The sequence below is a fragment of the Strigops habroptila genome (genome assembly GCF_004027225.2).
Source record: "Strigops habroptila isolate Jane chromosome 13 unlocalized genomic scaffold, bStrHab1.2.pri S16, whole genome shotgun sequence".
Lineage (NCBI taxonomy): Eukaryota > Metazoa > Chordata > Aves > Psittaciformes > Psittacidae > Strigops > Strigops habroptila.
The window spans coordinates 3107358-3134642 of NW_022651054.1; the positions used below are offsets into that span (position 1 = coordinate 3107358).

Consider the following 27285-nt stretch of genomic DNA (forward strand, 5'->3'; position numbering starts at 1 on the left):
GTGTCTTATCCAGCATGAAAACAAAGGACGAATTTGTTCTTTCCTCCTTGCAGTGACCCTTGCAGACTGTTCTCAGGCCTCTCCCACCCTGTTTAGACTTACACACCACAATTCTTCCACGCTCTGCAAATTTAACAAGCCTATGCTTGTTTCAAATAGCATTAATGAAAATATCACATAGCACCGGGCCTGTGGGGTCCCACATGCTTTTGGCAGTCATGGATGAAATGCACTCAAGCAGCCATTGGCCATTTTTACAGTCTGATGGTGACAATGACGTGACAGAACTATTAGAGGATTTTTGTTGTAATACGGGGAGCTAGCTCTTTCCCATGGGATTAAGCTGTTCGTGCAGTAATCACTTCTCAGAGCATAATGCTTGCACGTTTTGAATCCCCCATCAAAAATCATGTCAGGTTAAACTCCAGAAAGAGAATATGAGCAAGTTCAGGCTAGTGTGGGAACATACAAATTGGCAGAGATTCCCAAGCAGCAAGGCAGGGTTTCCAAGCCAGGTCTTTCTGAGCTGTTGTGGAGGTCGTTCAAACTATGCAGCAGAACAGCATCGCAGCACCATCTGCTGACCGCTGGTCCACAGCTCTTCACCACACTCAGCTCTATGTTTGGCTTCGAAAGTTCTAATATGCCAACAGCATCATCAGGTAAATATCTCGCTCTTTAGGGTGGCAAATCTTGCAGTTACTGATTAGAACAAGATATCTTTGTTCTCTTCCCTGCTCTGGAGGCAACCAGGGTTCACGCTTCTCATACTTTGTTCAACTGAAAGACAACCTCACATCCACCTCAGCACATCTGTAGCTGCCTGTTTTAAGTGGTCAATTCTGCAAATGAGTATGAGCATCAGAAGCACTAATATATTAAAGTTTAATCGTTGCAAATATTTCCTTAGGTTTTAAGCAAACTAATGCCCAGGTGGCACTTCTCTTTGCCTCCCAGCAACAGCCCAGTACATCTGACTTCACCTTGTGGTTGTGCAAGCGTTCTTCCAGCAGATACCAGCTCCTCTTGCAAACATGCATACAAGTATGCAGGAACATGGTGCTGCACATGAGCAATGCACAGCAAGAATAGGTGGGAGCCAGCAGTCCGAGAACAGCTTGTGCACATAGGCTTAATTTTTAAGCTTACAGTGTGACCTTGTCTTTTCTTTCATTGTGATATACTGGAGCACTGGACCAAGTCCAAAGAAATAAATCATCCTGCTTATGGAGCAGTTCTCTTTCTCTGTGCCCTATAATATGATGCAGCTCAGATACAACAGCAAAAGGAAGCCCCAGCACATATGGCAGAGGGAGGGTACAAGTTTAGTTATCTGTGGCAAGACACACACACACAAAAAGGAAACAGGAATACAAGAACCAGGGAAATCCCAGCACTCCTCCCCAACCCCAAATCTAAGAATGCCATGTTCAGAGTTGGTTTGTACTGTTTTCCTCTAGGACTATTTCCTATCTCATCACTCTCCAAATTCTGGTCATTGCCACCTACCCAACCCTGGGACCTTGACGGTATCTGCCTCCTCAGTCTGACACCTCTGACAGCTTCTCCATCTCACACACAAGGCTGCTCCCAGACGGATCTGAGGATATGTGTGTAATAGCCAATAGTCTGCAAACATCTCAAATCAGACAGAGCTGTGAAGAGAATTAACACACTCCACACCCTACCAACCGAAGGCAGCAACTACTCTCAGGGCTGAGAAAACTGACAACAGGACACCACTGCAGATGGCTGTTATGTGCATCCTGCCATGTAACTGTCACAACTGGTAAAAGTCTGAGAACAGAACAGGCTACAGATACTATCCCCCACTGTGCTCTCAGGCTGTTGCAGATGTGTACAGGGGAGATTTGTGTGTTTGTTCTTGGAACTTGCCTTGTTAATGTTGTTGTAATACTGACACAACATTCAGTTCAAAGCTCTTACTAGCAAGTGGAAATGGAAGCTTTTTATTGAATGTATTTTTTTAATCTTAGCTTTTAGAACAAGATATTTAACAACATCAACGTTCATTTTTACAACACATGCTCAACAGTGCTACTACTTCAGCTACAGCTGCATACTGTCTGCTTCCCCAGGCTGAAGATTTATGGTGAAACAGACACTTAAACACACACCAAACCAGAAAATGCAAGTAGGTTTTACTAATGAGGCAGACATTTTGCTGCATGCACCTCTCCATCAGAGACAAGTCCAACTTTAGCAGACACCAAGAGCATCTTTTGTCTTTGTCTAATTTGCAAGCTGTGTTACACAGAACTGGGAAACAAGTTAATGTATGCAAAGTTTGCTGGAGCGGCAAAAGCAACAGAAAGTGCTTGATGGAGTCAGAAACTGTAGAGAGAAGCTTTGCATTTCAAACAAAGGATTCCCCCAGGAATGAGAGGTATCTGAAGACGTCCACTTCTGCATCTGGAACTGAAAGCTGAGATTTCTCACAGAGAAATGCAAATCAATTAAGCGAACCAAGAAGTGTTTGGGGAGGAAACGAAAGTATTTGGCAGGCAGACACTAACATGCTGAGCAGCTCTGTGGGACTGGTGTCCCATGGACCTGACTGAAAACATAATTAGTCTATTGTGTAGGTAAACACCAAGGTCACGTACAATTTTCTTCTCATCCAAAACATCTCCTGGCCACTTGCTGCCTAGCATCCTTTCTACATAAGTACAGTACCCTACTGGTAAGTCAGTGTGTAAAAACACCTGCGGGAGGAAGGTTTAGTGAAGTATAAAGTGTTTCTTCAAAGTGCATAAGTAGTAAACAACACTCCTCTGGGTTTGTATGTTTACCATTGTACCCAAAGACACCATGTTACACTGGCAGTTTTAGTGCTCCCAGCTTACATTACCTGCTTGGAAGCTGAATGGCACCTCTCTAACTATAGTACCATTTCTCTTAAGCTGCTGCCTGTCAGCAGACAGAGCTGTGCAAGTGTCCTCATATAGGTGCAATTTGCAGCAGTCAAAAAAGATGGCCACAACATCCTACCAGTCTGGTAAGGAAATGAGAGGCTTCAAATGTAGATCACATCCGAGTCATGCTGCTGAACCTACAGACAAATCAAATAGGAAGAGTTAGTTCCATCCTGAACTCCTGCTTAAAACAAAGCAATTCCTTTTGGTCCTGTTCTTCCTTTACCTCCAACTCTGCAGCCTTTTGCAAGATGCCCTGAAATACCTTTTTCTTAAAACAAGCATCCCTGCTATTTGGATAGGTTAGTCTTAAAAAGTTGCTTCTGTTACTTGCATTAGAAAGAGCTGCTTCCTCATCTGTTGCTACACTCAGCTGTTCCTTCTAGTTCTAAGCACACAACCCCGAAGATTCAGGTCTTGAATGTTATACGCTAGAGCCTCTAAATAATCATAGAATCATAGAATAGTTAAGGTTGGAAAGGACCTTAAGATCATCTACTTCCAACCCCCTGCCATGGGCAGGACACCTCACACTAAACCATGTAGCCCAAGGCTCTGTCCAACCTGGCCTTGAACACTGCCAGGGATGGAGCATCCACAACCTCCCTGGGCAACCCATACCAGTGCTCCACACCCTCACAGTAAAGAACTTCTTCCTTATATCTAACCTGAACTTCCCCTGTTTAAGTTTGAACCCATCACCCCTTGTCCTACCACTACAGTCCCTAACGAAGAGACCCTCCCCAGCATCCTTATAGGCCCCCTTCAGATACTGGAGGATCCTAAACCCCCTCAGTTTTGTTAACATAAACCAGCAGCAAATACATCAAGTTTTCTTTACTCCCAACACCTTGCACAATTAGCATTGCCAAGAGAAAGCTGACTTCCTTCCCACTGTTCAAGACTGCTTGTCCTTACAGTTCTTCTCACTCATTAGTACTTCAGGACTCTTTGAAAGGGAACACATTGGAAGAGACCCGAACTTTTGGAAGTCTAGGCATTTACTGGTATCTTACTCTCTGCCCTTTAAAAGAGGGATTACCTGGTTTAAGATACCAACAAACCTGAGAAACAGGCACAGTGTATTTTAAGCTCTCTGTACGTGGGAGCACATTCTCATTTCCAAGCCTGGCTGATACAAATAAAATTTAACATAGATCTTCCTACTCCATACAGGCATTTCTGGTTCATTCACCAACACTTACAGCTTTGCATTCCAGCTTAGATCATGCAAAAAATCAGATGGCCTCAGGTTATGAACAGTCCCAAATGGCACACACCAGTGCAGGGTCACCAAACTCATGCAACAGCCACACATTGACTCATCATTTGAGATGCTGTGACAAAACAGGTCCCTAAAGCCAGGCATTATTGACCTCTCTGAATAATACGCTTTCAGTGAGCATTTGGGAATTTACTTACAAATCTGATTACCTTTATAATCTGTTTTCTAGTTCCTGTGCCCACACTGTTGGCAACCAAGGAATTTGCTTGAAAAGATGACTTTTCCACTGGCACTGTGTGCTGAATTTTGTTGGTACAAGGCCAGCTGCTTGTAGTATTTAACAAATAAGCAGGGAAAGGTCTTCGAAGATTTATATCCAATGAATCTCCAGTTTCAAAGGTTTTCATCCATGATGGGGTCTTTAAAAAAGCACATGGAAATTTAATGCCCTCTCTATCTCAACACTTATTAAGCCCAAAAGAACATCAGATATATAGACAGAAAATAAAGGCCATCTTCCCTCACAATTTTTCTAAACCTCCATTCTCCCTCTAAAACCATTGACTTGGAGCCATTTTTGCTACATGTGGAACAACCTGGAAAGACAAAGCCAGCCCTATTCTTGCACTGGTTCAGGAAGAGGCCAGAATGTTTGCATAAATAACAAGAAACTTCCAACAGAAATCTGGGTTTAGTTCCTCACTGCCTTGAGAAAAAAAAAACGACACCAAGACTCATGACTTTCAGCAACCACAAAGCACGTGAATGAGAATGTGATGCAAACTATTTAAATGTATTATTAAGTTACAACAATTTAGGTTGCTCCAAGACCTTAAGCCCTTACTGTGATTTCATAATCTGTAAAATAAGGTATTTTTTGCTTATGGTACTGGTATCCTGCCCAGGAAAAACTTCTTGGATGTTCTGACACGAATTTTCCTTGTCTGTGTTCACACTTTAAGTAATTTACTATCAAGGGTACTGTAGCATGTGCCTTGAACTGAAATACAGCAACTACATTTGGCACACACATGCTATTCTCTTTAATGGTTCACGATGAAAAGGTAGCAGGTATTTGGGGTACATACATTTCCTAAGGAGCGATCCAAGGATCCCAGGACTTCATTCCAGCGAGAGTAAAGCCCAGACTGTTTTTCTTCTAGTTTCAGAGCATGAATTTCAGATTTCAGCTCTTTCAGTCGATCTTCAAATTTTCTGCTCTTTTCTAAGTAGTCTAGCCTGCAGTCCACACGTTGGAGACAAAAAGCTTAGTGGCATGACATAGCTCAAGAACTGGTGTGTGTGGAAGGAGGACGGAGGAAGTTCTTAGTTGCATTTTGGGTTTTTGATAGGCAGCCCCTGACCCAGTGAGAAGGGGGCTCACTTCCACCCCTCAGCATTCCCACACTTACTAGCTTTTTACCAAGCATTTCCTTCCAGACCAAAAGAGGAAGAGCTTCTCCATGTATTAGATCAAAGCAATACCACACTTCAACACTAGAGGGAAACTTCTTTCCTCTAACGTGCTGTTAAACCAGCAAAGTTTGCCCCTGACATAAAGCTCTCCAAGACAGAAGCCATAAGCTTGATGCCACCAGAACACTTTCTGTGTGTAAATAGCTAGTCTTACACAGACATAACTTATGCCAGCTCAATAAAAGGCTCCAGATGTATGTACAAGTAGGAGGCCATCCTGAGATGTTAAAAAGATGAACTGTGATTCCCAGATACTGCTTTACCTTTCTGTACTTTCCATGATGAACATACTCATGTATTTACGCCATAAGCATAATGATACCTCTCTTTCTCTATCTCAAAGGATAGTCTCTTGAGGTCAATGTCCTTCAAATCCAGCTTTATGGATCCTTTGTCAAAGTTGGCATCTCTGGTTTCAGCTGGCGAGTATTGCGGGTACTTGACCATGTGCTGAAAGAGGTGACACAAGCACTGTCAGTGAAATCTGATTGTTCAAACTGGGGTTTATCTCCCCAGTTTCTGCAAGAATGCCATGCTGAGCCATTTTATAAGCTACCCATGGATTCCAAGACACACGGATGCTCCTGCAGCCCTTCCCCTCTACCTGAGTGGCCCCAGATGAACTGGTGGATCCAAGGGCTGAGAAGTATCCTGGCTGCAATGTTCTTATGTATTTCAGCAGAGAATGGAAACCCATTCTCAGCAACACTGGAGCAGAGGAGGGAGTTGGGGCACACAGCTGCCTTCTTGCTGGTGACAACTTTATCTGCTTTGCCTAAAGACACTCATGGGCTATGCACATGCCAGGACAATGCAGCTGGCTCAGAACAACCTTCACGAGGAAATGCCCAACTGAGATGGCACAAAGTCAATACTGGCCAAGACAATCTCTGCTCCCTAAGCCCCAACACCAGTCCTGCTTTTAACTTTAGTCTTGCCTTTCTTATCATCCTGACTCGCTGTCCTGAACAAATATAATTTCCATCCTAGCTACACTGTGTTTAAGCACCACCTGGTCCTATAGGTGTTTGTCCCCCAGCTGGATGCAGACATGCCGCTACTCAGCTTGATGGGGGCTATAAAAATGCAATCAACAACTGACTATCTCTAAAAATGAAGTGGTGCCCAGTAGAGCAGGAACTTACAGGATAATTAAGCCTGTTTATGTCTAAGAGTTTCTGCTTTGCTTTCCGTTCAGCCTCTCTGGCTTCATGCAGATCTTGTTTCAGATGCTCTGCTTCCTTGGCTCTGTAAGACAAATATCCTGACATGAATGGCTGATGATTTCCAGTATAAAGCAAAACATGGATTTCAGAGCTATACACCTCACTAGCTTCCAGAGAACAAGATCCATTACTGTGAGTTATTCCTTTACCCAAAGATACTTGCAGTGGGTTGCTCAGATGGAGAACTAAGAGGACACAGCAGGATTGCTTTCAAAGACAATCCTGCTCAAACTGGCTGAATGAACATGTTTTTCCTACTCCTAATTTCCATGGGCTCAGTTATGACCTGCTGATACAGATGCTCCAGGCTGTCAGAGATCCTTCCCAAGGTGGGGAGAGGTGCAACATAATCTGCTCTTTATTTTGGCAAGCTTTTTGGCAGTATCCTAAAAACAAGCAGAAGGCCCTTAACAGCAAGTTAAACATCCTCTGTCAACAGTAGTCTGCTCTGCATCTTCAGGCATCATATGGAACATGCAAACACAGAGTGGTTTATGTTCCACAGGACTTTACCTGATTTACAGTTCTCAGAGATCTAAAAGGGATATAAGAGACCACCACTTGGTACTAATAAATGAGAACAGCCTCCTCCCTCACAGAGTATACAAACTGGTAAATGTAGATAGCTAGGTAGCCAGTGCTCTTTTGATAACACTACATAGCAAATGCTTCTGCATTCTGGATCTTTAATATTAACCATCTCTAAAGCCTTGCATCTGATCCTCTGGAAACTTTTTGACCTGCATCACAACCACCCTGTACCAGGTGAAACAAACAAGATGCAGGAAGGCTTAGTCACTCTGAAGGCTTAGACACTCTTCCTCCCAGGCTTAGCTGAGAAAAGCAGCACATTCTCCACCCAGGCAACCCTGCAGAGCCACACAACCTCACCCGAGCAAATCTAACCTCCGGTCAGACTCCTTCACCAGCTTCACTGCTATCAGCTCTGCCTCCCGCATCTTTTGCTCCATCAGGCGTTTCTCCTCTTTGGTTTTCAGAGCTGTGATCTCCAGCCTCTGCCGCTCTTGCTCAGCTTCTGCAGCATTCTGGGCCAGCAATTTTGCCTCTTCTTCTGCAATCTGAGCTTTCTCAGCCAGCAACTCTGCTGCTTCCTGGGATCGGAGCTAAGAAGAAACCATTTTTCTTAGTCACCCTGTCTAGCATCTACAAAACTACCCCTGCAAATAGTCAGAAGAGGACATCTTTTCCCAAAAGATCAAGTGATAAAAATATTATTCCTTAGAATAAAAAGTGTAGTAAACATAACTATAGGGTCTGGTGTTCCTCCTCTCATCCAGAATTGCCTATCTTCCTTCCTGCTGCTCACCTCTACAAAGCAAGGAGACACATTGGCTTGGAGCTGGACAAAGACATTAACCAAAAATTGAAGTTGGCCCCTTCAGTTGCCAGTGCACCATGCCCCTTCCTCCCAATTTCAGCTCCAAGGTTGCTTCCTTTCTTCCCTCTTTGCATGAAGAAAGCACTCTAAACCAAATACAGAGAGCAAATACCTGACAGCAAATGGAGATTATGGCAGATCCAGTTTTCCCAGGAATTCCAGCATGCCCTCTCCACCAGTGGTCAGAAACTCTCCAGCCTTGTCTGAGCCATAATTCCTGATATCTCATGGAGCCATAAGAAAAAAAGCTCCCAAACTCAAGAAAGGCTGTCAAGCATGAGAATATTCAGACTAATGTGCTACTCACCAGGGCCTCATTGGCCTGCCTGGCTTCGTCTTCCAGCTGGAAAAGACGCCTTTCCAGCTCTTCTTTGGCTCGCTCAGCTTCTTCTCGGAGCTGCTTCTCCCTGGCCAGCCTCTGGTTCTCCATCTGGAAACAGAATGAGCGATACCACGTTTGTGGGTTCACAGCAGAATCTCATCTTGGCCTGAGCCAGCACAACAAATGAATCTAATGAAGAACAGGCTGGTCTCTAGCTGGTGGACTGATACTCACCAGAGATGCAGTGCTGAAGCTGTTTGTACTTTGCAGCACTGAACTCCTCTAACAGGTAACACTGGTTATTTCAGACCTCTGGAAGAGCACTTGGATCAATCTGCTACGTACCCCAAATCTTTGCGATCACTGATTCAGTTTCACAAACATCACTTACATCCTCAGATGCTATATACACACCAGAGCTGTTCCCACATCCAATCCTGCTGCACTTTCTCACCTCCCACACACACTGATGCAGTGCATGGACAGCAAGGGCACCAGCTGGAATAATAATTAGGATTTCCAACAATAGAGGAGGAGAAAGAATCTACCTTTTTTCTAGCTTTTTCTTCCCTGGCTTGTGCTTTCATTTGCTGGATCTCTATTGAGTCCACTTTTCTTCTCCTCATAAATAGGTCATGGTTTCCAATGCACAACTGCAAAATCTGAATAGGAAAAGCAAAGCAAATTTGATTTTGATGTACTTGTGCCCCAGCCAGAGATATGAAGAGCCCTACAGGACAGAAGCTCACTATTCTGACTTCAGCACTAGTGCTGGCAGTTGCTTCCCTTCCAAGCAAATCAGCACCCAGGGCAGGCATTCCCAGGTACATAATGGCTCAGAAAAGTTCGTAACAGGAGAAGGGGTTCCTTCTGTCCCTCTTCCATTTCCTGAATAAGAACAGGCAATAGATCTAGGCCATGAGTACAAAAGATGTAGCTGTGGGAACAGTCACCTGCAATGGCCCCTCCACAAGCTCACTGAGAAGTGCCCCAGCCCCTGTGGTTGTGTTAGGAAGCAATGGGTGATGATGCAATTAGCCAGTTGATTAGGTCCCTTCCTTGTTGCTTCTCCCAGAAAAGGAGAAGCAGTAGCTGATTAAGAACCTACAGCAGCCAGATAGGCAGATGCTGCAGTGGCTTTGCACCTTTCCATATGCTACATCCTCTACTTCCAGTATCTGGATTTCCTTTTGTGATTTGGGCCTTCTTCCACATCTTGCTTTCCACCCATCATCTCCCCTTCCCAGAGAAGACAAACATATGCACCCTGACTTCCTGGACAGAACAATCCTCAGGAAAACACATGCCGAAGCTCAATAGATTTTACAAACACTATTTCTCACTCAGCTATCAGTCAATATTACCAGACTCAGTTTTAAAGAAGGAAAGCAGGACACTTACCAATTTGTTTACTTTGAGTTGAGAGGAAAAGAACTTGAAGACTTCTGCTTTTTTATCAAGAGGTTTAATAGTTAACTATACAGGCAAAAGAAAAAAAGAAAACACACTGAGAAGGAGGAAAAACAAAGCTGAAACTATTAATACCAAAGCAAACTTTAGCCCATCTTCACTTCTCTCCAGGGAAGCAGTGATTTATGGCACAAGTGCAGAGAGAGTGATGCAGAAATGTTTTTGCTCAAAGGAATCAGAACCTGGGCTGCTGTTACCCAGGTTCCTCATCTGCTCCTGTAGCAGGCTATTTAGAAAATAAAGCCTCCCACAGACCCACCCTGGTGCCAGTTTGGATGGTGGTTTTCATACTAAATCCCACCTGCGCACTTGCACACTATAGTGGGAACATTGGAACAAGCACAGGTTATCAGGAAAACAGAATACATTAATCTCCAGAAGCAGTCATATACTTAAAAGTCAGGGAGAAATCAAACATCTCTGAATACCAATCACTGCAGGTGTAAGCAAATGTATCAAGGCCTGAAGGACAAATTCTTCTGACCACAACAGTCCTGGAGTTCCTGCTTCCTCACATTTCAGTCCTATCTCCCAAGCTGTTTCCAGAGGACATGAAGAGCTTTCATGCTGCCAGGTCGGTACACATTGTTTCGCTTCCTATGGTGTGCTCAGTTTGGCTGCATAACAAATAGAGCTCCACTCTTTAAGATCCTGGTTGCTGTGACTCGTGGGTTAGCTAGCACTCTATTCCTACAATTCATTTACAATGCAATGTATAATTTCAGGCCAGCTGAGTCACCAAGATCATAACGTCCTACAGCTTGTTTCACCTCGTAGGTAACAACTGGTTGAATATGCTGCCTCGTGAGGAAAAGGGCTGTGAATGTGTCACTGAATATAGTGGAGCTTTAATATAGGGCTGCCCAATTTCCCAACAATAGGGAGCTAAAGCAGTTCATTTAAAGACCAGAGGGGAAGTTTAACGGATCCAACTTCTTGGAGGCAGAACTCCTGCTTGATTTAATGTGTGCACATCTAACTTCCAACAGCAAACCTCACCCTCACTGTTCTTCAAAAGGCCTGCAGAAAATGGAACAGGCTGTGCTGTCCTTTGGCTGATGAGTTTCAGTACCAATGTAGTTTTCCTGGCTTTGTTTTTCTGATTATAGCCTTTCATGTAGCCACATGATTTGTAACGAGACTAAATTTCACCCGCTCCCTACAGTACTTCCTACAAGCAAAAGATGGGCTCTGAAATTACAGTGGAATTGCAACGGTAGGGTTGTGCTGAAGACTGAAATCATTCACTGACAATCTGACAGAATTCAGGCAGGAAAACACGTATCTCCCTGCATGCCTCCTGTTGCCACTGTGCTTCAAAAACCTCATCTACAAGGACAGCTTCTGCATGTGAAAATGGCATTAAGTTTTAACAGATCATCTAATTCCTGCTGCGATAACTGAGGAAGGTAGTTCACAGTGGCATTCATAACATCTATCTTTTTTAGAGAGCAACACACTTGTTTTCAAAGGACAAGCAGCAGGGAGGGAACCAGAACAGAGAGCTCCACACGTCTGGAGAGCTCAGAGCAGCCTCTGGCTCCTGGGGGAACCGAGGATACGCAGCGCATCTGAAAGGCAGGTCTGTTATTTCTAGTGTTGTAACAAAGCTCCCCAGGATTTTCCCCTTCTCCCCCAGTTTCTTTAAACAGAGACAGCTTTCAGCCTGTTCCAAGAATCCCAGTCCACACCCATGCCCATACAAAAAGAATAATATATCAAAGCCATCATACCTCTTTCTCACTATAGGAAATGTTTCTGATAGCACTCCACTCAAATGACTTGTTTGGAGAGAACCTGTTATTAATGCTGTAGATATGAATACCTTTGGCATCAACTCCAAGTAAGAGATCTGTGTGGTTTTTATTTTGCTAAAAAAAAGCAATAGATACCAGTAAATGCCATTTACAGTGACATTAAACAACCACAGACAAGAACCACACTTACTCTAACACATTGATATTTATCTGTATTTTTAGGAAATAGATGTTTCCACAAAATATTATGAATAATGTCACTGCTAGCTAATAAACCCAGCCCTCCAGGTTGCCTAAAGCAGCTCAAACTTTTAGTTGGCTTCTCCTTCTTCCCCCTACATACCCAGGGCTACTCAAGACCTTTGTCAGATTGTAAAACATTAACTGTTTTATTCACCTCCTCATTTAGCAGGCAAGTAAACCAAGTGAGGACAACCAGTAGACAGCCCATCATCAGCAGAGAAAAGCAGAAGTCAGGAATCCCAGTTCCAAACTCCCTGGAGGATTTTCAAAGGACAGTACCATCATCTACAGCAATTGAAAACTGCTAAAATAAAGCACTTACAGCAATTGGGAAATAATTGACACCATACATTTCCAAGTCTTGGGCAATTTTCAGGTAGTTCATCTCAGCTTCATCCCTAGAGAATAAGGTCATGGTTACACTCGGAGATTCCTTTCCAACCTTCCTCTCCTAGCCGACTCTACATTTCCCACTTAGAAAAGAGGAGGAAATCTGGTCCTTTGTACTTTCTTTAATTTTGCCATTTTACTCTCAATAATAGAGAAAAGGATAATAAAACCAGCATCTCTAAAGAATACAGTAAAGCTGTACCTATTTTGAATATATACAGAGTAATCTTTATTAAAATGCAAGTCCAGTCTTATCCTCGTGTTAATGTTGCCACTCCATCATTATTATAACTTGGAAACCTACCCTACCATTGTTTTCCATGACATGAGGGTATTTCTTTCAGGAAATAGAGTTCGTTGAGAAATGAGACTTGAACAAACTCTAAACAGAGCTTTGGGCAGAGGCCAAAGAAGGGTGAGAATCTCTCCACCCACCGTTCTTCTCCCTTCAAGGTGAGTCTTCAATAAGTCTTGAGGAAAATACTCAGTAAAAACAGTGCTAAGAAGTATCTAGAACAGCCAAAGACAAATTGAACCAAAATACTAGGAAAGGCTGCCCCTGGGAGCCAGCAGCTCCTACTTCTTGTTTAATTGAATTTCCAGGCATGCTGAATGTCTTGAAGTAGCTGTACGTCCACACGGACTAGCACTAAAACTCAGTCCTGGAACTATGATGCTGTGTCTTTACTGTTTTGGTTCCCTGCTAAGTACACTGACAACTTTCAAGCCACAATTTTCACAAGGTACAAAAATATATCAGATCCATCCTTTTCACTCTAGGAGAAGACTGGTGTGATAAGGCTCCAGAAAGGCAGCTGCTGCACAGGGCAGACACACCAGCAACTCCAGGTAACCAATGGCCTTAAATGAAACTCTTAGGGCTAAATGCAAAACCCACACAACTCAGACCTTCTGCAGGAACTTCTCTCCACTGGCGTATGTGGACTCTGATGACACAGGACTCCTGGTTTAGGTATGTTTGGTCATGAAGCTGTGCAAGAGCCCTCAGCTTCTCTGTTCAGTTTACAAGCATTTGGAGCCCTACACAAGACACTTCTTACACCAGATGATGTAAAGACACTTTTTAACCCAGAATGGTGTGTGTTTTTATCCTTAGTTACAAATTAACCTGTTAACATCACAGCTTAGAAACCAAAATATCTTAGCTCATTCTACAACAGCTAAGCTTCACTGAAGACAGCAAGTAACCAGCTACTGAAATGCATGGGATTTCCAAAGAATGAAATTATTTCAATACCTGGCGATACCCCTGTGCTCAGCATACCAAGCAGTAATCTTTTCTTCCCACATCTCTGCTGTCAGCTGATACTGCCTGAGGACCTACAGAGAAAAGAAGGAGTTTGGTTTCCTTTGAAGATACAAATACATGTGGTGCCTCTCCCAAGCAACATGAATGCAGAACTGCAGTTCACAGCTCGGTCATTTTGCCACACTCAGGGCAGATGCAAACAGTTTCTAATGCTCTGGTTAATTCCACAACAATATCTGCGTTGCAAAGAGTAGACTTAAAGATTTGGCTTTATAAAGAATAAAGACTTACCCTTTTAGGTAAAAGCTCATCATGGGCTAGAAAGCCTGGCTCATGAAAATTTGGGTCGTAGTCACCATACTGTCCCAAGAAAAGAAAAGATATATCAGTTTGTTAGATTCAGAATGCTGAAGAACTTGTCACTTGCACGGTTTGATGCAATTGCTTGAGCCAAATTTTGATTTAGTTCTTTCCTATACAGGGTAACACATAATAAACAGGTCCATGGAAGTTCCTTCCAGTCTTTGGGCTGTGCATGCAGCTCCATGCATAGGTGGCCTATAACCTGAGACTTCAGTCCTAGCCTGCAGCTCTTGGTAACTGCAGATTTGAAGGAATCTTCCATGGCTTCATACCCTCCTCTGAAGTACAGGCTACGTTCAGGAGCATAAGCTCCCCTACTCCTATAGCTACTGCACATAGACTTGGCTGCTGCAGAGGGCCAGCCCTGCTAAGAATTTGTGCTCACCTCCTGCCACTGTGCAAGTTTGGCTCTTGGTGGCACGAAGTGAACTATGTTCTGAGAGATACTAAACCCTTCCATTTTGAGCTCTGGTGTCAGCACCTGCTGTAGCCATGGACAATTTTTAAAACAACAGGAAATAATTCTAGCTGGCAGAAAGATTACGTTTTAAAATATTAGGCCCAAAGAAATCCCTTAAGTTGCAAAAGCGTAGTATAGAATACCAAAATCCATCTGATGCTTATTTTTCTAGCTGCGCCTGTACCTCCCAGAACGACCAACTTCTTTAATAGCAAATTTTAGCACTGCTGTGTTTAACACACCACCATGGATACGTGTTGATTAAAAAAGGAAAAAATCTATTAAAAAAGAGCACTTCTATGCACGAACCTTGGCCTGAACAGCATAAGAAGCCAGTAAAACTGTTGCTTCTGGAGAACAATAGATTTCCTCATCCAGTATTTGTTTCTTAACCTAAATCAAGAGAAAAAGGGAGCAAGTTAAAGAAGCTCAAAGTTGGAACTTGATATCAGGCTTGAAATGAAACTAGACATGCCCAGACTACAACTTGGCAAACATCACCATTATGAATGAATAACAGTAACAAAATAGCATTCAGAAACACAGGAAGCTTTTACTTAGCATTGCATTTAATGGGGGGAAAAAAATCCCAACTTTTGAAAAAGAATGTATTATAAAAAACTAATTTCATTCCTTTCAACAATTCTTTCTCTTCCTGCTTTGGCAAAGTTACCTGCACAACATGTAAATCATCAACTTTGAGATTGCAAGGGACCATCTAGTCAAAGCAGGTCCACCTAGACCAGATTACCCAAGGCTGTCCCCCTGACTAACGTTGCCAAGGCCAGAGACATACTGAAAACCACCATCATAGAACGGTTTGGGTTGGAAAGGACCTTAAGATCACCTAGTTCTAACCCCCCTGCCATGGGCAGGGACACCTCACACTAGACCGTGTCGCCCAAGGCTCTGTCCAACCTCGCCTTGAACATTGCCAGGGATGGAGCATTCACAACTTCTTTGGGCAACCCATTCCAGTGCCTCAGCATCCTCACAGTAAAGAACTTCTTCCTTATATCCAAACTGAACTTCCCCTGTTTCAGTTTAAACCCATTCCCCCTTGTCCTATCACTACAGTTTTCAGTATGTCATATATGTTCTCAAGCTTTCCAGAATGAGAGAATAAAGGAGACCCCACAATAGAGCACCTAATTAATTCAGTTACAGTGGCCTAAGCACAACAAAACCATAGGGGCTTAAAACCAAAAGCCCAGTATAAATGGTAAAGAGTCTTTTAACATTCATTTCATTTTAATAATCTCTGGTGCTACCAAGATGACAGGTGTAATAGTTTGGAAGATCCTGCTTGATTTTAAATCAGCTATGTAATTTTTACTTGAAAACCTAGAGGGAAGGGGAAATTCATCTTCACAAATCCTCCTCTCAGGTGTGATGTAATCAGCCTACTAATAAGCACAAGACAAGGAAATTTTGCATAATGCACAATCTTAAACATTTCCAAGAAGAAAAATCACTTGCGATAGCACTGAACTCTCTTTTGCAGCGTAGGTATTGTGAACCCAAAATGAACCATCAAGAAAGCTTTTCTTTTAAATGTAGTCTCTGGTGAGCACAATATATGAACCTGAGTAATAGGACGGGGAAAATTCTTTGTAAGCTGTTAAAATGGAAAGAATGAAAGGACTGAAAAGACTTTTCTTCCAAATTGGAAAGCTCTAACTTTCATACTCCGTGGTGCAAATCATACATTTCAGAATTGAGAACAACTTCAGATAAATCAGTTCTTACAAAGGCATTTTGTTATACTTCTTTATGAAGAAGCAAATTACCCGATCTGTGAACAGACAATGTTTAGCTTTAGTCATTTACATTTATTCACACATTCTGGCAAAAAGCTGTAATGCCACATTAATTTGTAAAGGTCTGAATAGTCAGTAAGAGCTGAAATGTGGAGGCATCCAGATGTCTGTACATGTTTTTCCTATTAGCATCCAGGTGTGATCTGAAGTTCTTATAGTCAGGAAACTTTGCAAGTTCAAATTTGTTTCGGTCTTGTTTTTCTCCTTTGGAATGAGAGGAATTTGCTAATTGCATATCTGCTAGTCAAGGCAGGTTCGAGGAGAAAAGAAGAAAATGAACAAAATCAGGATTAAAAGACTAGGAAAAGAGTTCTGCCCCTCTCATTCTTTTCCAAAATTAGCTTAAGAAGCAAACTGCCAAGTGGTTAAGGGTTCTGGATGAAGTTCTAGTTAGTATATTAACCCTCAGAACAATAGCATTTTCCCATTACTTCATTAACACATCCTCCTCAGGGAATAAGTGTATTTACTGTGTTTATTTACAGACTGATTTTATTCTATACACCCAATCTACTTGCACAAGCACATACTGCTGAAAGCTACCAGAATAAAGCAACACACCAGGAGGCTGTAACTGGTAAAGGGACTCCACAGCAACTCAGGAGACAAGCTGGATGTCACAGATATGGGAACAAACAGCTAACCAACAAGTGATCATCCAAAACTCAGTGCTTGCATACCAGTTGGTACAGATACAGCCTCTTTCTGCAGCTATAGAGCCACAGCATGGCTTTTCCCGGCTGATGCATCTTAATTTTGATAACAAAGCACTGCACACTAAGAATTTGCTCCTCCAATTTGGGACAAAAGAAAACAAGTGGCAAGTAACAAAGCTGCCTCTGCAAAGCTACCACCATCAATAGCAGCTTTGTTGGTTGTAGCATGTGTGGGGTTAACTATTATTTTTACTGGCTTCCACCTTGTGGGAATTTGTAAGAACCACCACAGTCTACAAACCAAGCTGTGTTCACACAGCTAACAGCTCTGCTCTTGAGGACAGTACTGCTGTCCTGCAGCTCCTCAGTAGATGCCCCTGTGGCAGAGCTGAAATGGGTTTTGTTATGTGTAACGAGGATTTCTCTGGGGATTTATCCTGCTAGCATGAGTAGCATGCACCCAGTTCAATGGGGTAGGGAGGCCAACTCCAACTGGCTTATTTCACTGGCACAAGTCAGTGTGCAAGTCTAGATGTTCTGAATACCAACCCTACACCAAGGGAAGAGCATTTCTCATCCAGGGGCTATCAGACAATACGATGATGCCTCCAGACTTTGTCTTTAAAAGGATCCCACATTGTGGCCAGTCTTCTGTTTGAGTCCTAGCTGTGTGTGCTGCTCCACTCCTTTTGAAACTTGCTTCATGAACAAACCTGTATTTCAGAATGGCTATCATCTTTTTTTCCCTACAGTCCTAAATGAAAGTTTAAGGAGGACAGGTTATTGTTTTCTAGTGATTGTGCCTTCTACGGCCATATACAACAAGATCTCCCAGTAACCCTCTGGACTATTTTTAGGAACTGGCAAGTTTTAGTTTCACGGACAGCCTGTAGTCACAGGTCTTGTTCCATCTGCAGCTGATATGGGTGAAAAAGTTTATCAGTCCCAACTGCTTACCACCATTCCTTCCCTCTTCTCCACCTTCACATCTGCCACCACGACTGCTTGTGTAGTCACTCCCCCACACTGCGTACATCTAATAACAGGTCTCTTCTAATCCTGCTCATTTTGGAAGAACTAGGTTAGGGAATGGTTTCACGAGAGGTTACACCAGCAGGGCTGAGACAACAGCGACAAGGAGCTGTTGAGACTCTCTTCATCCAACTTAGCTGCAGCCAGAGCAGACCAGATGACACAGTCTTCAATGTAACTTCTGAAGCTGACAAAAATGATGGCTTCACTTCATCCTTTTTCAGCACTGACCAGTTAGGGCAGAAGCCACACAGTTCTTCAAGCAGAGCCAACCTTGCATGGATTTTCTTTTTAAATACATACTATAGGAGCAAAACAAGTCTGGAATATCCGTATGGGGAATTATCACCCAAAAAGCGAGGTGTAAAAGTCATTTTACATGAAACTACAGGTCTCAGCAATTTAACTCACATTCCTAGTACAAAGAGTAAGAGAAGCCATCAACAGAACAAAAACCTGTAGAAGGCAAACAACATTCAGCTTTACCAGGACATAAAAGCACAGCAGTCAGGCGAGATGTCTGTATTCATAAAAACAAGATCTTTACAGAGACACTGATACAGCTGAAGCCAGCAAAATCATTGAGACTAACAGCTGCCAACAAGATCAAAGACAATACAAAAGCATTGGGGTAAATACAGAAGGAATTCATAGTTAAAAATTGTTTCTGACCTGAAGGAAGAATAAATGCTGGGTAATTTCCTGTAATAGTTCCTCTTCTACCTTCTCGGGGTAGAATTTAGCCAAAAAATGAAAGCTAATGGGATCTTCTTTGGGGATTTCTTGATCTAAAACCTGTTTACAGATAAAATAAAATCAGCAGCAAAAATAGTACGTAAGTTTCTCAAAACAATATTCCAGAGGAAAATGAGAAAGCAGACAATAACCCACTTAATGCAGCCTTTACATATTTTAGAAGAGAGGGCAATGCTGAGCTTTAATCTACTAGCAATCAGTACATCTAGTGGTGATTGCTGTGTGATCCTTCAGGTCACACGTGACAGAAGCAATCAGACCAAACAACACAACAAACTTCAGTCTTAAAATAATGACACCATCTAAAATTGAGCTTTCATGTAACACATTCCCCTTTAGCTCCTGTGCTTAAGTAAGTAAATCTTTTTATAAGAAGAAAACTGCCACTTTGACATTTTGTTTCCTCTACCTTTTTGTCCATCTTTAACCAGGTGCACATTCCTTTTACTGTGTACTGCAAGCCAAAGAACCAAGTCTCCCTTAAACCAAGTGCTCGGCACACCAGGTCGAACAAGTCCTTTCCCTTCCATTTCATCTAAAAGAGAAAAAGAAAATTAACAAAAACAGGTATGTCTTGAATGAATTTGCTTCATTTTAGTCAGGCCAACTAGGCTACCATTTGCCTTTCTCCTATGAACTCTTATTCCTTTAGCTTTTCAATGAAATATGCCTACTCCTGTCTACAGCAAAGGTGCAATAGCTACAACGCGCTACCTCCTCTTCCTCTCCTCCAGAGAAACATTCACAAAGCAGCTATAGTCTTTTAACCACAGCATCAAGGACTTTCTGAGCGTGGGGAATGACAATTGTACTATTGCTTTCCTAGGACATGGCAAGGCTTTATTAGTATTTGTAAAAATCTTATTCAATAGTTTATACAAATCGGAGGGACTGAGAGAGGGCCAGGGGAAACCAAAGGAGTATCAGGGCACTGGGCAGAAATGCCAAACAGTGAAAGCAAATCCATCTTTCATGTACCTCGGTTATTTCTGTGGCACCAAGCCAAGCCTTTATGCTACTCTGATTTAAATGAACAGGAGCCGTCTTCTAGACTAATTTAGTAACCAGGCTCCAGAGAGCAAACTTTGATTAAAGGCTCCAGAATTCACACACGTATGATGCCTCATTTTCGCATTGAGGAGGCTGCACATCTCTTTCTTCTATTTGGCTACATGTTAAAAAGATGATTTTGTCTATTTGCTTTGGTCCACCATGAAAAACTTAATGGGGGGGAGGGGAAAGAACTTTTAGGTAATATCTGGATGGAAAGCAGGAAATCATCCCAGAAGAACAATACCTGGGGAGAAGGGAGAGATAGCAAAGGAAGGAATACATTAAGCTGGATTTGTTAACAAGGACTTTGATCTCTAAATCAAATTTTCCAAATCCTTTATTTTCACTGATCTAGAATACTTGCAGGCAGAGCTGTAGGTCACAGCAGTGAGCTGCTTGTGACTAATCTAGTCTGTCTCTGAGGGACATAGTAAATGAAAATACTAAATGCCCCACAAGACACTCAAGTGTCTTATTAGAATTGGCAGTCCCATTGGACCTCAGTTTTCTAACTCCTTCCAGCAACTGTATGTCTTCTTGCTTTTGCTGGATGATTAGGAATTAATCAGGCACAGTTCTGTCTCCTCAATAGTGCAGCCCAATTCATTTAGCAATTCATGACTTGCTGCATTTATTTGCTTCCATATTTTCCTGCAGTCTATCCAATTTACTAGAGTGCCATAACTACCAGAAGAAGAGCTAGCTTTTTCATTTGATCATTTCTGCCTTCTGCCCAGAGATACAAAACAGCCATAGTAGTTAAAAGAAATAAACTGGAGTTTACAAATGGGAAATTTGAAGAGAAAATCCCATATCAGCTGAGCACAAAAGTACCATTTTATAAATTACTTTATAAGCAACATCTTAGGACCAGCTCTGAGCAGAGTTCTTTATCAAAGCTGCCCAAGGAAGTTGTGAATGCTCCATCCCTGGCAGTGTTCAAGGCCAGGTTGGATGGAGTCTTGGGTGACACGGTTTAGTGTGTGGTGTCCCTGTCCATGGCAGGGGGGTTGGAACTAGATGATCTTAAGGTCCTTTCCAACCCTAACTATTCTATGATTGTATGATTCTAAGTAGGTATACACACAAACAAGTCCTGCATTATGTGCTGGAATGCTTATGAAGAAAGCGGGCCTACTGCTTACTTAGCGGTGTCACAGGTAAATGGATTTCATGGAAACAGCTTTAAATCCTTTAAATCCTTTAAATCATGGAAACAGCACTCTCTTAAACAGTGCTGTTTAAGAGAGGAATGCATCTCAGCCTGAGTAATCCATTGCTTATAAAAATAATAGATCAATTTTAAGACCATCCATGAACTGATAACCTGAACTTTTCAAATATATGTCTTGCTCATACAAAGGTCAATTTCCATCATTCTGGCATTCTGCTGAGGACTCTTACCTCACAGCTGAACTCCATTTCAGCATCCACTGTTATAATTTTGACTTTAAAAGTCTTTGGTTGTTTCTTCTTCAGGCCTCGGATGGACATATTTTTTAGTTTATGAGGACAGCCACACCTGAAATCAAACACGCATTATTACCTTTAGGGCTGGAAATCCAGTAACATTTTCTTGGCTAGATTCCACAGTAGGACAAATCCAAACTCGCAGAATAAAGTCACCTTTAAATATGCATTTGTGTGCCCAAGACAGTAAGAAAGGATGTTGAAACAAAAAAACCCAAAAGTTTGACCTTTAAATTTAGTTTGCACCTTAAAATAAATTGCTCCAAAATGTCATTCCAGTCTTTCCTAAAACCTTGGCAAACACTGGGTTCCTACAGTACTAGAAAGAACACCATTCAGACCTCACATTGCAAGATCCAGGGGCCTGCCTCTCACTACGGCTGAGGACATCTAGGGAACCTTCAGTCCAGTCCTTGTGCTCCATGCAATCACCCACATCCATACAATTCAGCAGTCTCTTACAAGACTCTGCAATATACCTGGCTTTTGAATAATGCCAACAGAAATATGACATTCCTCATCCCTTTTACATATCCAAGCACAATTTCCTTTCTCAAAGGTCTCTGTGGCATGTATCAGCTCCAAATGCATCAGTGGAAGTTCCACTTGTAAAATAGCAGAGTGCTACATCACTCAGCAAAACCTTATGTTACCAAATCCAACTCAGTTCTTTTCCATCAATTATGGCTCCTTGAGCCACTAACCTCCTGAGTTTCTTTACAACAGGAGATCTTAACTCCCCGACATGAAACAAATGCCAAGAATACATGCAGTGAAATTAAGCTGAATTTGCCATGTTCTCTTGGGCATACTAATTCATAATGATGAAAGTTAATTTTCCCAGTGGGGTTCTTGGGAAATGAATTTAATTTTGCAGAAGCCTACAGAAAATGCCTTCACAAATCTAATATTCTAAGAGCAACTCACTGCATGCCATCAAGAAAATTGATGAGACCTGTGCTATTTCCACAGCCACAAGGGTTTTGTGGATACCATTCAAACCAAATGTTACAAGCTGGGGTTAAATGATAGTGAGAATCTGCACCATGCAGTTCTCAGGTGTTTATTTCTGAGCACAGGAAATCAGTCTGTAAAGTTTTCTTCTTTTTACTTTATAAAATTAACAGCTCAGACTTGCACAACCCAGTTAGTGTCTGTGAACTATATAGGTCAAGAAGAGGCTGAGGCATTTCTGGTTTCCTACAATGTAAGACTATTACACTGTGGCAGACTTCCAGTCTCTCCTTAAGGAATTCCAAAATAAAGTTTAGTTTAAACTGAAAGGTTCCATTTGTCTGAACCTTCCAGGATTTTATACATTATCTTGTCCCCTTCTTTGCTTCTGCTGATCTCAAAATTGGATTGCAAATGTACTGATTATTTTCAACTTACTCTGTATGTGCCCCTCACCCAGAAATTTAAAGTAGCTAAACAGGAGGTAAAAGATACACGGAAGCTTTTCTTTTTAAATTGTAGGGAAGCTGAGGCAGAGAACAAATGAGCCAGTTACCAAATCATATGGACATCAGCGGCAGAGTTGAGAACAAGTACTTGAGACAACTCAGAGTGGGGAAGAAAGGCTCAGGAGGAAATTCATCTTTGTGACACCACTGAGACCAGTTGAGGAGTCCTCTCCCTCCAGCCAGCTCTGGTAAAGCTTCTGCTGAAGTCTTGTCCAGGCTGGGGCAACACACTTTGGAGAGATAATGGGCGAACTGGAGAAAATCCAAAAGGAGATCCAAGGGCTAGAAAATAATCTGCGGTAAAATGAAAGTACTGGTTAGTACAGAGAAGGGACAAGTGTGATAAAACATTATAACATCTGCTCTTCATGACCACAATGGTTAAGACAAGGAATAACAGGCTTAATTAAATTGTAGGCAGGTTGAGAGAAATTCACTAATAACAATATTATGATGCTGAAAAAGCATAGGATGGAATTTCTATCTTTCTGAACTTCTATCTCAACAGTGTGACAGTATCTGCTCCCTCCTCAAGACAGAGGGAACCACATGCCCCCTAAAGCACTCTCCTCAAGCTGCTCCTTCTGCTGGTGCCTGCCACCAGTCCTAGGAGAGGCCAGTTCACACTAATGAGAATCAGTGCAAACCAGAGGCTTCAGGGCCAGGCACATCCAGAACCCAAATCCCATCACCCCCAGGGTATCCCCTTGTCCTCAGGAAATATGTTTTAGAGGAGTGAAAAACAGATCTTGCCACAGAGTGTGTTTCCTCTGTAATTTAGGCAACACCTCAGTGCATATTACTGAGCAGAGCTCAGGTCCTTTCAACTTAAAGTGCTTTCAATTAAGGGAAAAGGAATATTTAAAACCCAGAAAATTACCACATTAGGATGGCGTAATGTGGCCACAGCAATATTAACAAGGAGAGCATCATGTGCAGGCATCCAAAAAGCAGTAATTATTCCAGTAATGTTGTTTGATCTCTAATTTGCAAGCTGCAACACAGCTACCAGCAAAATTCGATTTTAACCTGTTACATTCCAAAGGTCTTTCCTGGCCAGTTTTCTGCAAAACCAGGGATTTACTGTAAATAATTGTACCATTGGATACAGTAGTTAAAGCATGAGAAGTACAAACTACTATACAACACTGGGAACAACTCCTTCTAGTAGTTCTAGAAGAAACACCAATGGGTGAAGACAAAGAAGAAAAAAGCTTCACAATTCATTTTTAAGGTGTAATTCGAAACAGCCAATTGATTTAAACAGGAACTTGGGTTTAGGGCCAGTACAGAACATTCTCAAAGAGTTTCATATGGAAAATGCTGAACAGATAAAACTGACCTGCAGAAGAATGTACTAATTTTCTCAAAATATGACAAAAATACTAGAGCCTGTCATTTTGACTTTGAAGTTCTTCCTTTTTTCTTGTATAACCTGGTTGAAATGACAATATAATTCGTTCAACATTTCCAATAGCATTTTTTTTTTTCCTTTCCAGAATTTTTATTCCATGGAAAAGTACATTCTGACTCACAGTGAAAAGACATTTTTGAATATCACATTTTCCCAAGAAATGTAAACTGCATTTTAATCAATAGCACTGGTAAAGAAATAGAAAATGTTTTCGCACTGAAGAGCTTAAATGAATGTCAGATACTGACATTCAAAAAAAAAAACATAAGCAAAAGCACTTAACAGTCAAGTTTTTAGGCAAATAACTTTTTCCTAAGTTATTTCCTAAGATTCCAAGTAAGAGGAATCTTGCCGAATAAGACAATCTGGGTTTGCAATCTTTTGTTTAAGTGCAAAAGCAATCTACCCTCTAGATCCCTGCTAATAACAACATTTAACTGTGAATCATGTGCAACGTGTTCTCAAGATAGAGTTTCGGTCACTGAGCTCCAAGTGATTTATTTCTGCAGTTGCCACAGGGACCTAAGCTCAAGACCCAGAAGCAGTGAAATGCGATAGATCAGAGCGTGTCATAACCTTACCAAATAACACATTAATCCAAAATAGGGCAGGGTGATAAAAAGATTCCTGTCCAGCCAGAATGTGGGAACAGAGTTCAGAAGCTGTGAACGTCCACAACTTCTCCTGCACCTTACGAAAACCAGCAGAAAGATGATAAAAGCTTTGCTTGATGAGGGGAACAGAAGTACAGTGATGAGGAATATAATTTGCAGGAACTAAACAGTCCTGACTCTGCCTTTTAGGGTGTTCACATCAAGATGAAAGAACTGCCATCCACCAGCTGTGACTCGATTATAGACTTCTTCAGTCTTGACGATGACAAACTAATGCCTGAGCAGAACATGGGGGTGCAAGGGAAACTGGGAACAGCCCGCAATAGCTGGAAGAACTGGCAAGGCGACTCTTGCAAGGACTGATGCTTATCTATCACAGCACTAAATGGGCAGTGGTGTTACGCCAACTGCGCTGCACGTTCTATCAATATGGGAAATAACCCACACATCAGGCACCACTTCCAGTATTAACTTAAAATTACAAAGAGAAAGAAAATGAAATCAGCACACACACACAAAGCTCAATAAATTCACCAGAATTCAGTATATTAGAGACAGATAAATACCTCAGCGAACAAGCTGCAATTAACTTTCCCAAGTGTAAAAGTACCATTTACTTTCAGTTTAACATTTCCAAGGGTGGTTTGCAGGGCTGTCTACAGGGTATAAACATTTCCCTTCACATGGCACTTGCTGTCTGTGACAACAGTGAGCTATTACCATCCGATCACACTTGGGCCAGCCACACTCAAGTGAAAAAGCATCTGTTTTCACACAAACAGAAAAAGCCAACTGCACTTTTTAAAGTGAGACCTCCTTAATCTCAGCTGCAGACAGGCTAGGAATTAATAGCAACTGTGAGACCCCTCCCTTACCCCCCCAAAAGCAGCCTGCCCTTAAAGACCAGTACACGCATAGGAGCAGCAACTGTACCATCTGCTAGCAAAGTCCTTACGCAAGCTAGAAATATAAAACCTTTTGGAGTGCAGTGTGGTTTAAAGAAACAAGGTTTAGGAAGTACTTTAAGAGCCACCAATAGAAGATGCTTGAAGCATCAACTGCAAAAGTTCATTAACACAGATCCTACTACAATTTGAAAGTCTCCTGTCATCGCTGAAGTATTTACTGCGACTCTTCATCACAAATTCCCCTGACTCATTCTATTTCCCCCAGCTCCTGAATTTTTATACTTAAGCTCCAAAATTAATGCAAGGCATTTGAATGCAGACAATACAGGAAAGCTCTGTGGGCTTTTTACCATTGTTGACTCACACTTCTGCCTGCGCTCCCTGCCCTGCCCAAGTAACAATTTAAGCAAAGAATTCGCTGCTTTAAAATGGGTCAACAATATAAAGGTTTTTTCTTACTTCTCAATCTAAAAAAGAAGTTCTCTAAAGTCACCAGCTGGAATCAAAACTTACCTCACAGATCATTTTCTGAAAGAAGATAAGAAAAATAAGTTCTTTTGAGTCCAAATGTCCATATTTTTCAGCAGACATCAATATCCAGCCCTCACAAGTTCTGCCACTGAAAATAAAATCCAAGAACAACTTTTATACTTGATCCCCTTTCCTTTGTTTCTTATGAACTGCTGCATGTTAGCGCCCTCTGAAAAATCAAAGAATTGCTTTCCCAGGTGATATGAAAGGCTCTTAACCATTTCCTGCCTGTGCCAGCAAGACTCCTCCCAACTTCTCACCACTGTAATTCAACCAATAAGGCACTAAAGTAAGAGAAACCCATGAATCTTGGCTTGGATATCTGCAAGAACTGATAATGAACTTCCAAATAACTCCTTCGAGCGTTTTTGATCAAAGGATTTCAACAGTGTCTCCAGCCTTACAAAGAACAGCCTGTCCTCACTATACCCAACCACCTTAAAAAGGGAAGCTGCACAGTGTTGTCCTGCTAAGTAAACACGATTCCCTACCTGCCCTCTTCTGTAGTGAGTGCTGATGGGACAATAATACCTAAGGAGCCTGAAAAGCGAGCAGCAACCAACGTTCTTGCCAGTAGATAAAGAAAAATTAACACATTTAAATCAGAAAAGGGATGGTCACAGCCTGAAGTCACAGGAAGAGAAACCACCAGCTCCGTGAGCTGCCAGGCGCACACCACCTCAAATGCAACAGCAAAGACAAGACTTTTTTTTTTTTTTTTGCCATTATTTAGTTTTTGAAGTGGGTTTTTGTTCACTTGTTTGGTGTTTTTTTGGTTTGTTTTTTTTTACCCCTCCATTTTAGATACAGATACTGAATTGGACCAGGGTAAGTATGAGGATAACAGGCCAGCTCTCCCTTCATAAATGTTACAATCATTTTCTGTTTACATGGCAAAACTTCAAGATTTGGCTCATTTACATAACAGTAAGGGGAAGAGCACAAACCTCCTGCCTGTGCAAACAGACCCCAGTGCCACACAGCGACTGCGCTGGGAGCCAGCTTCATCCCCAGAGTAAAGAACAGCACCT

The 27285-nt window shown here is 42.0% G+C and overlaps 1 protein-coding gene across 8 annotated transcripts; it reads right to left on the reverse strand.

The window, feature by feature from the left end:
- Positions 1-1331: 1331 nt before the first annotated feature.
- Positions 1332-26822, reverse strand: LOC115602003 (merlin-like). Of its 8 annotated transcripts, XM_030472670.1 has the most exons (20): positions 26746-26822; positions 26237-26342; positions 22835-23081; positions 21259-21376; positions 19211-19336; positions 18718-18840; positions 14847-14930; positions 14006-14074; positions 13703-13785; positions 12377-12452; positions 11788-11925; positions 9986-10060; positions 9133-9246; positions 8570-8692; positions 7770-7987; positions 6783-6885; positions 5960-6087; positions 5250-5400; positions 4371-4580; positions 1332-3073 (listed from the first exon to the last, which is right to left on the reverse strand). In XM_030472670.1, exons 3-20 carry the CDS (start codon positions 22840-22842, stop codon positions 3038-3040), a joined length of 1983 nt encoding a protein of 660 aa, XP_030328530.1. In that variant the 5' UTR covers positions 22843-23081; positions 26237-26342; positions 26746-26822; the 3' UTR covers positions 1332-3037. The 8 variants fall into 8 exon arrangements, with proteins under 8 accessions (XP_030328530.1, XP_030328529.1, XP_030328531.1 ...); XM_030472669.1 differs by lacking the exon at positions 26746-26822 and having other exon boundaries at positions 26237-26739; XM_030472671.1 differs by lacking the exon at positions 26746-26822 and having other exon boundaries at positions 24783-26739.
- Between the last annotated feature and the right edge of the window lie 463 nt (positions 26823-27285).

Coding starts and splice junctions, on each gene's coding strand:
- LOC115602003 (XM_030472670.1), bottom strand. Junction 18,841..19,210: donor GGTTAAAGATGGACAAAAAG/GTAGAGGAAACA, acceptor ATCTGTAAACAG/GTTTTAGATCAAGAAATCCC. Junction 14,931..18,717: donor AGCATTTATTCTTCCTTCAG/GTCAGAAACAAT, acceptor CTCTTGATTTAG/GTTAAGAAACAAATACTGGA.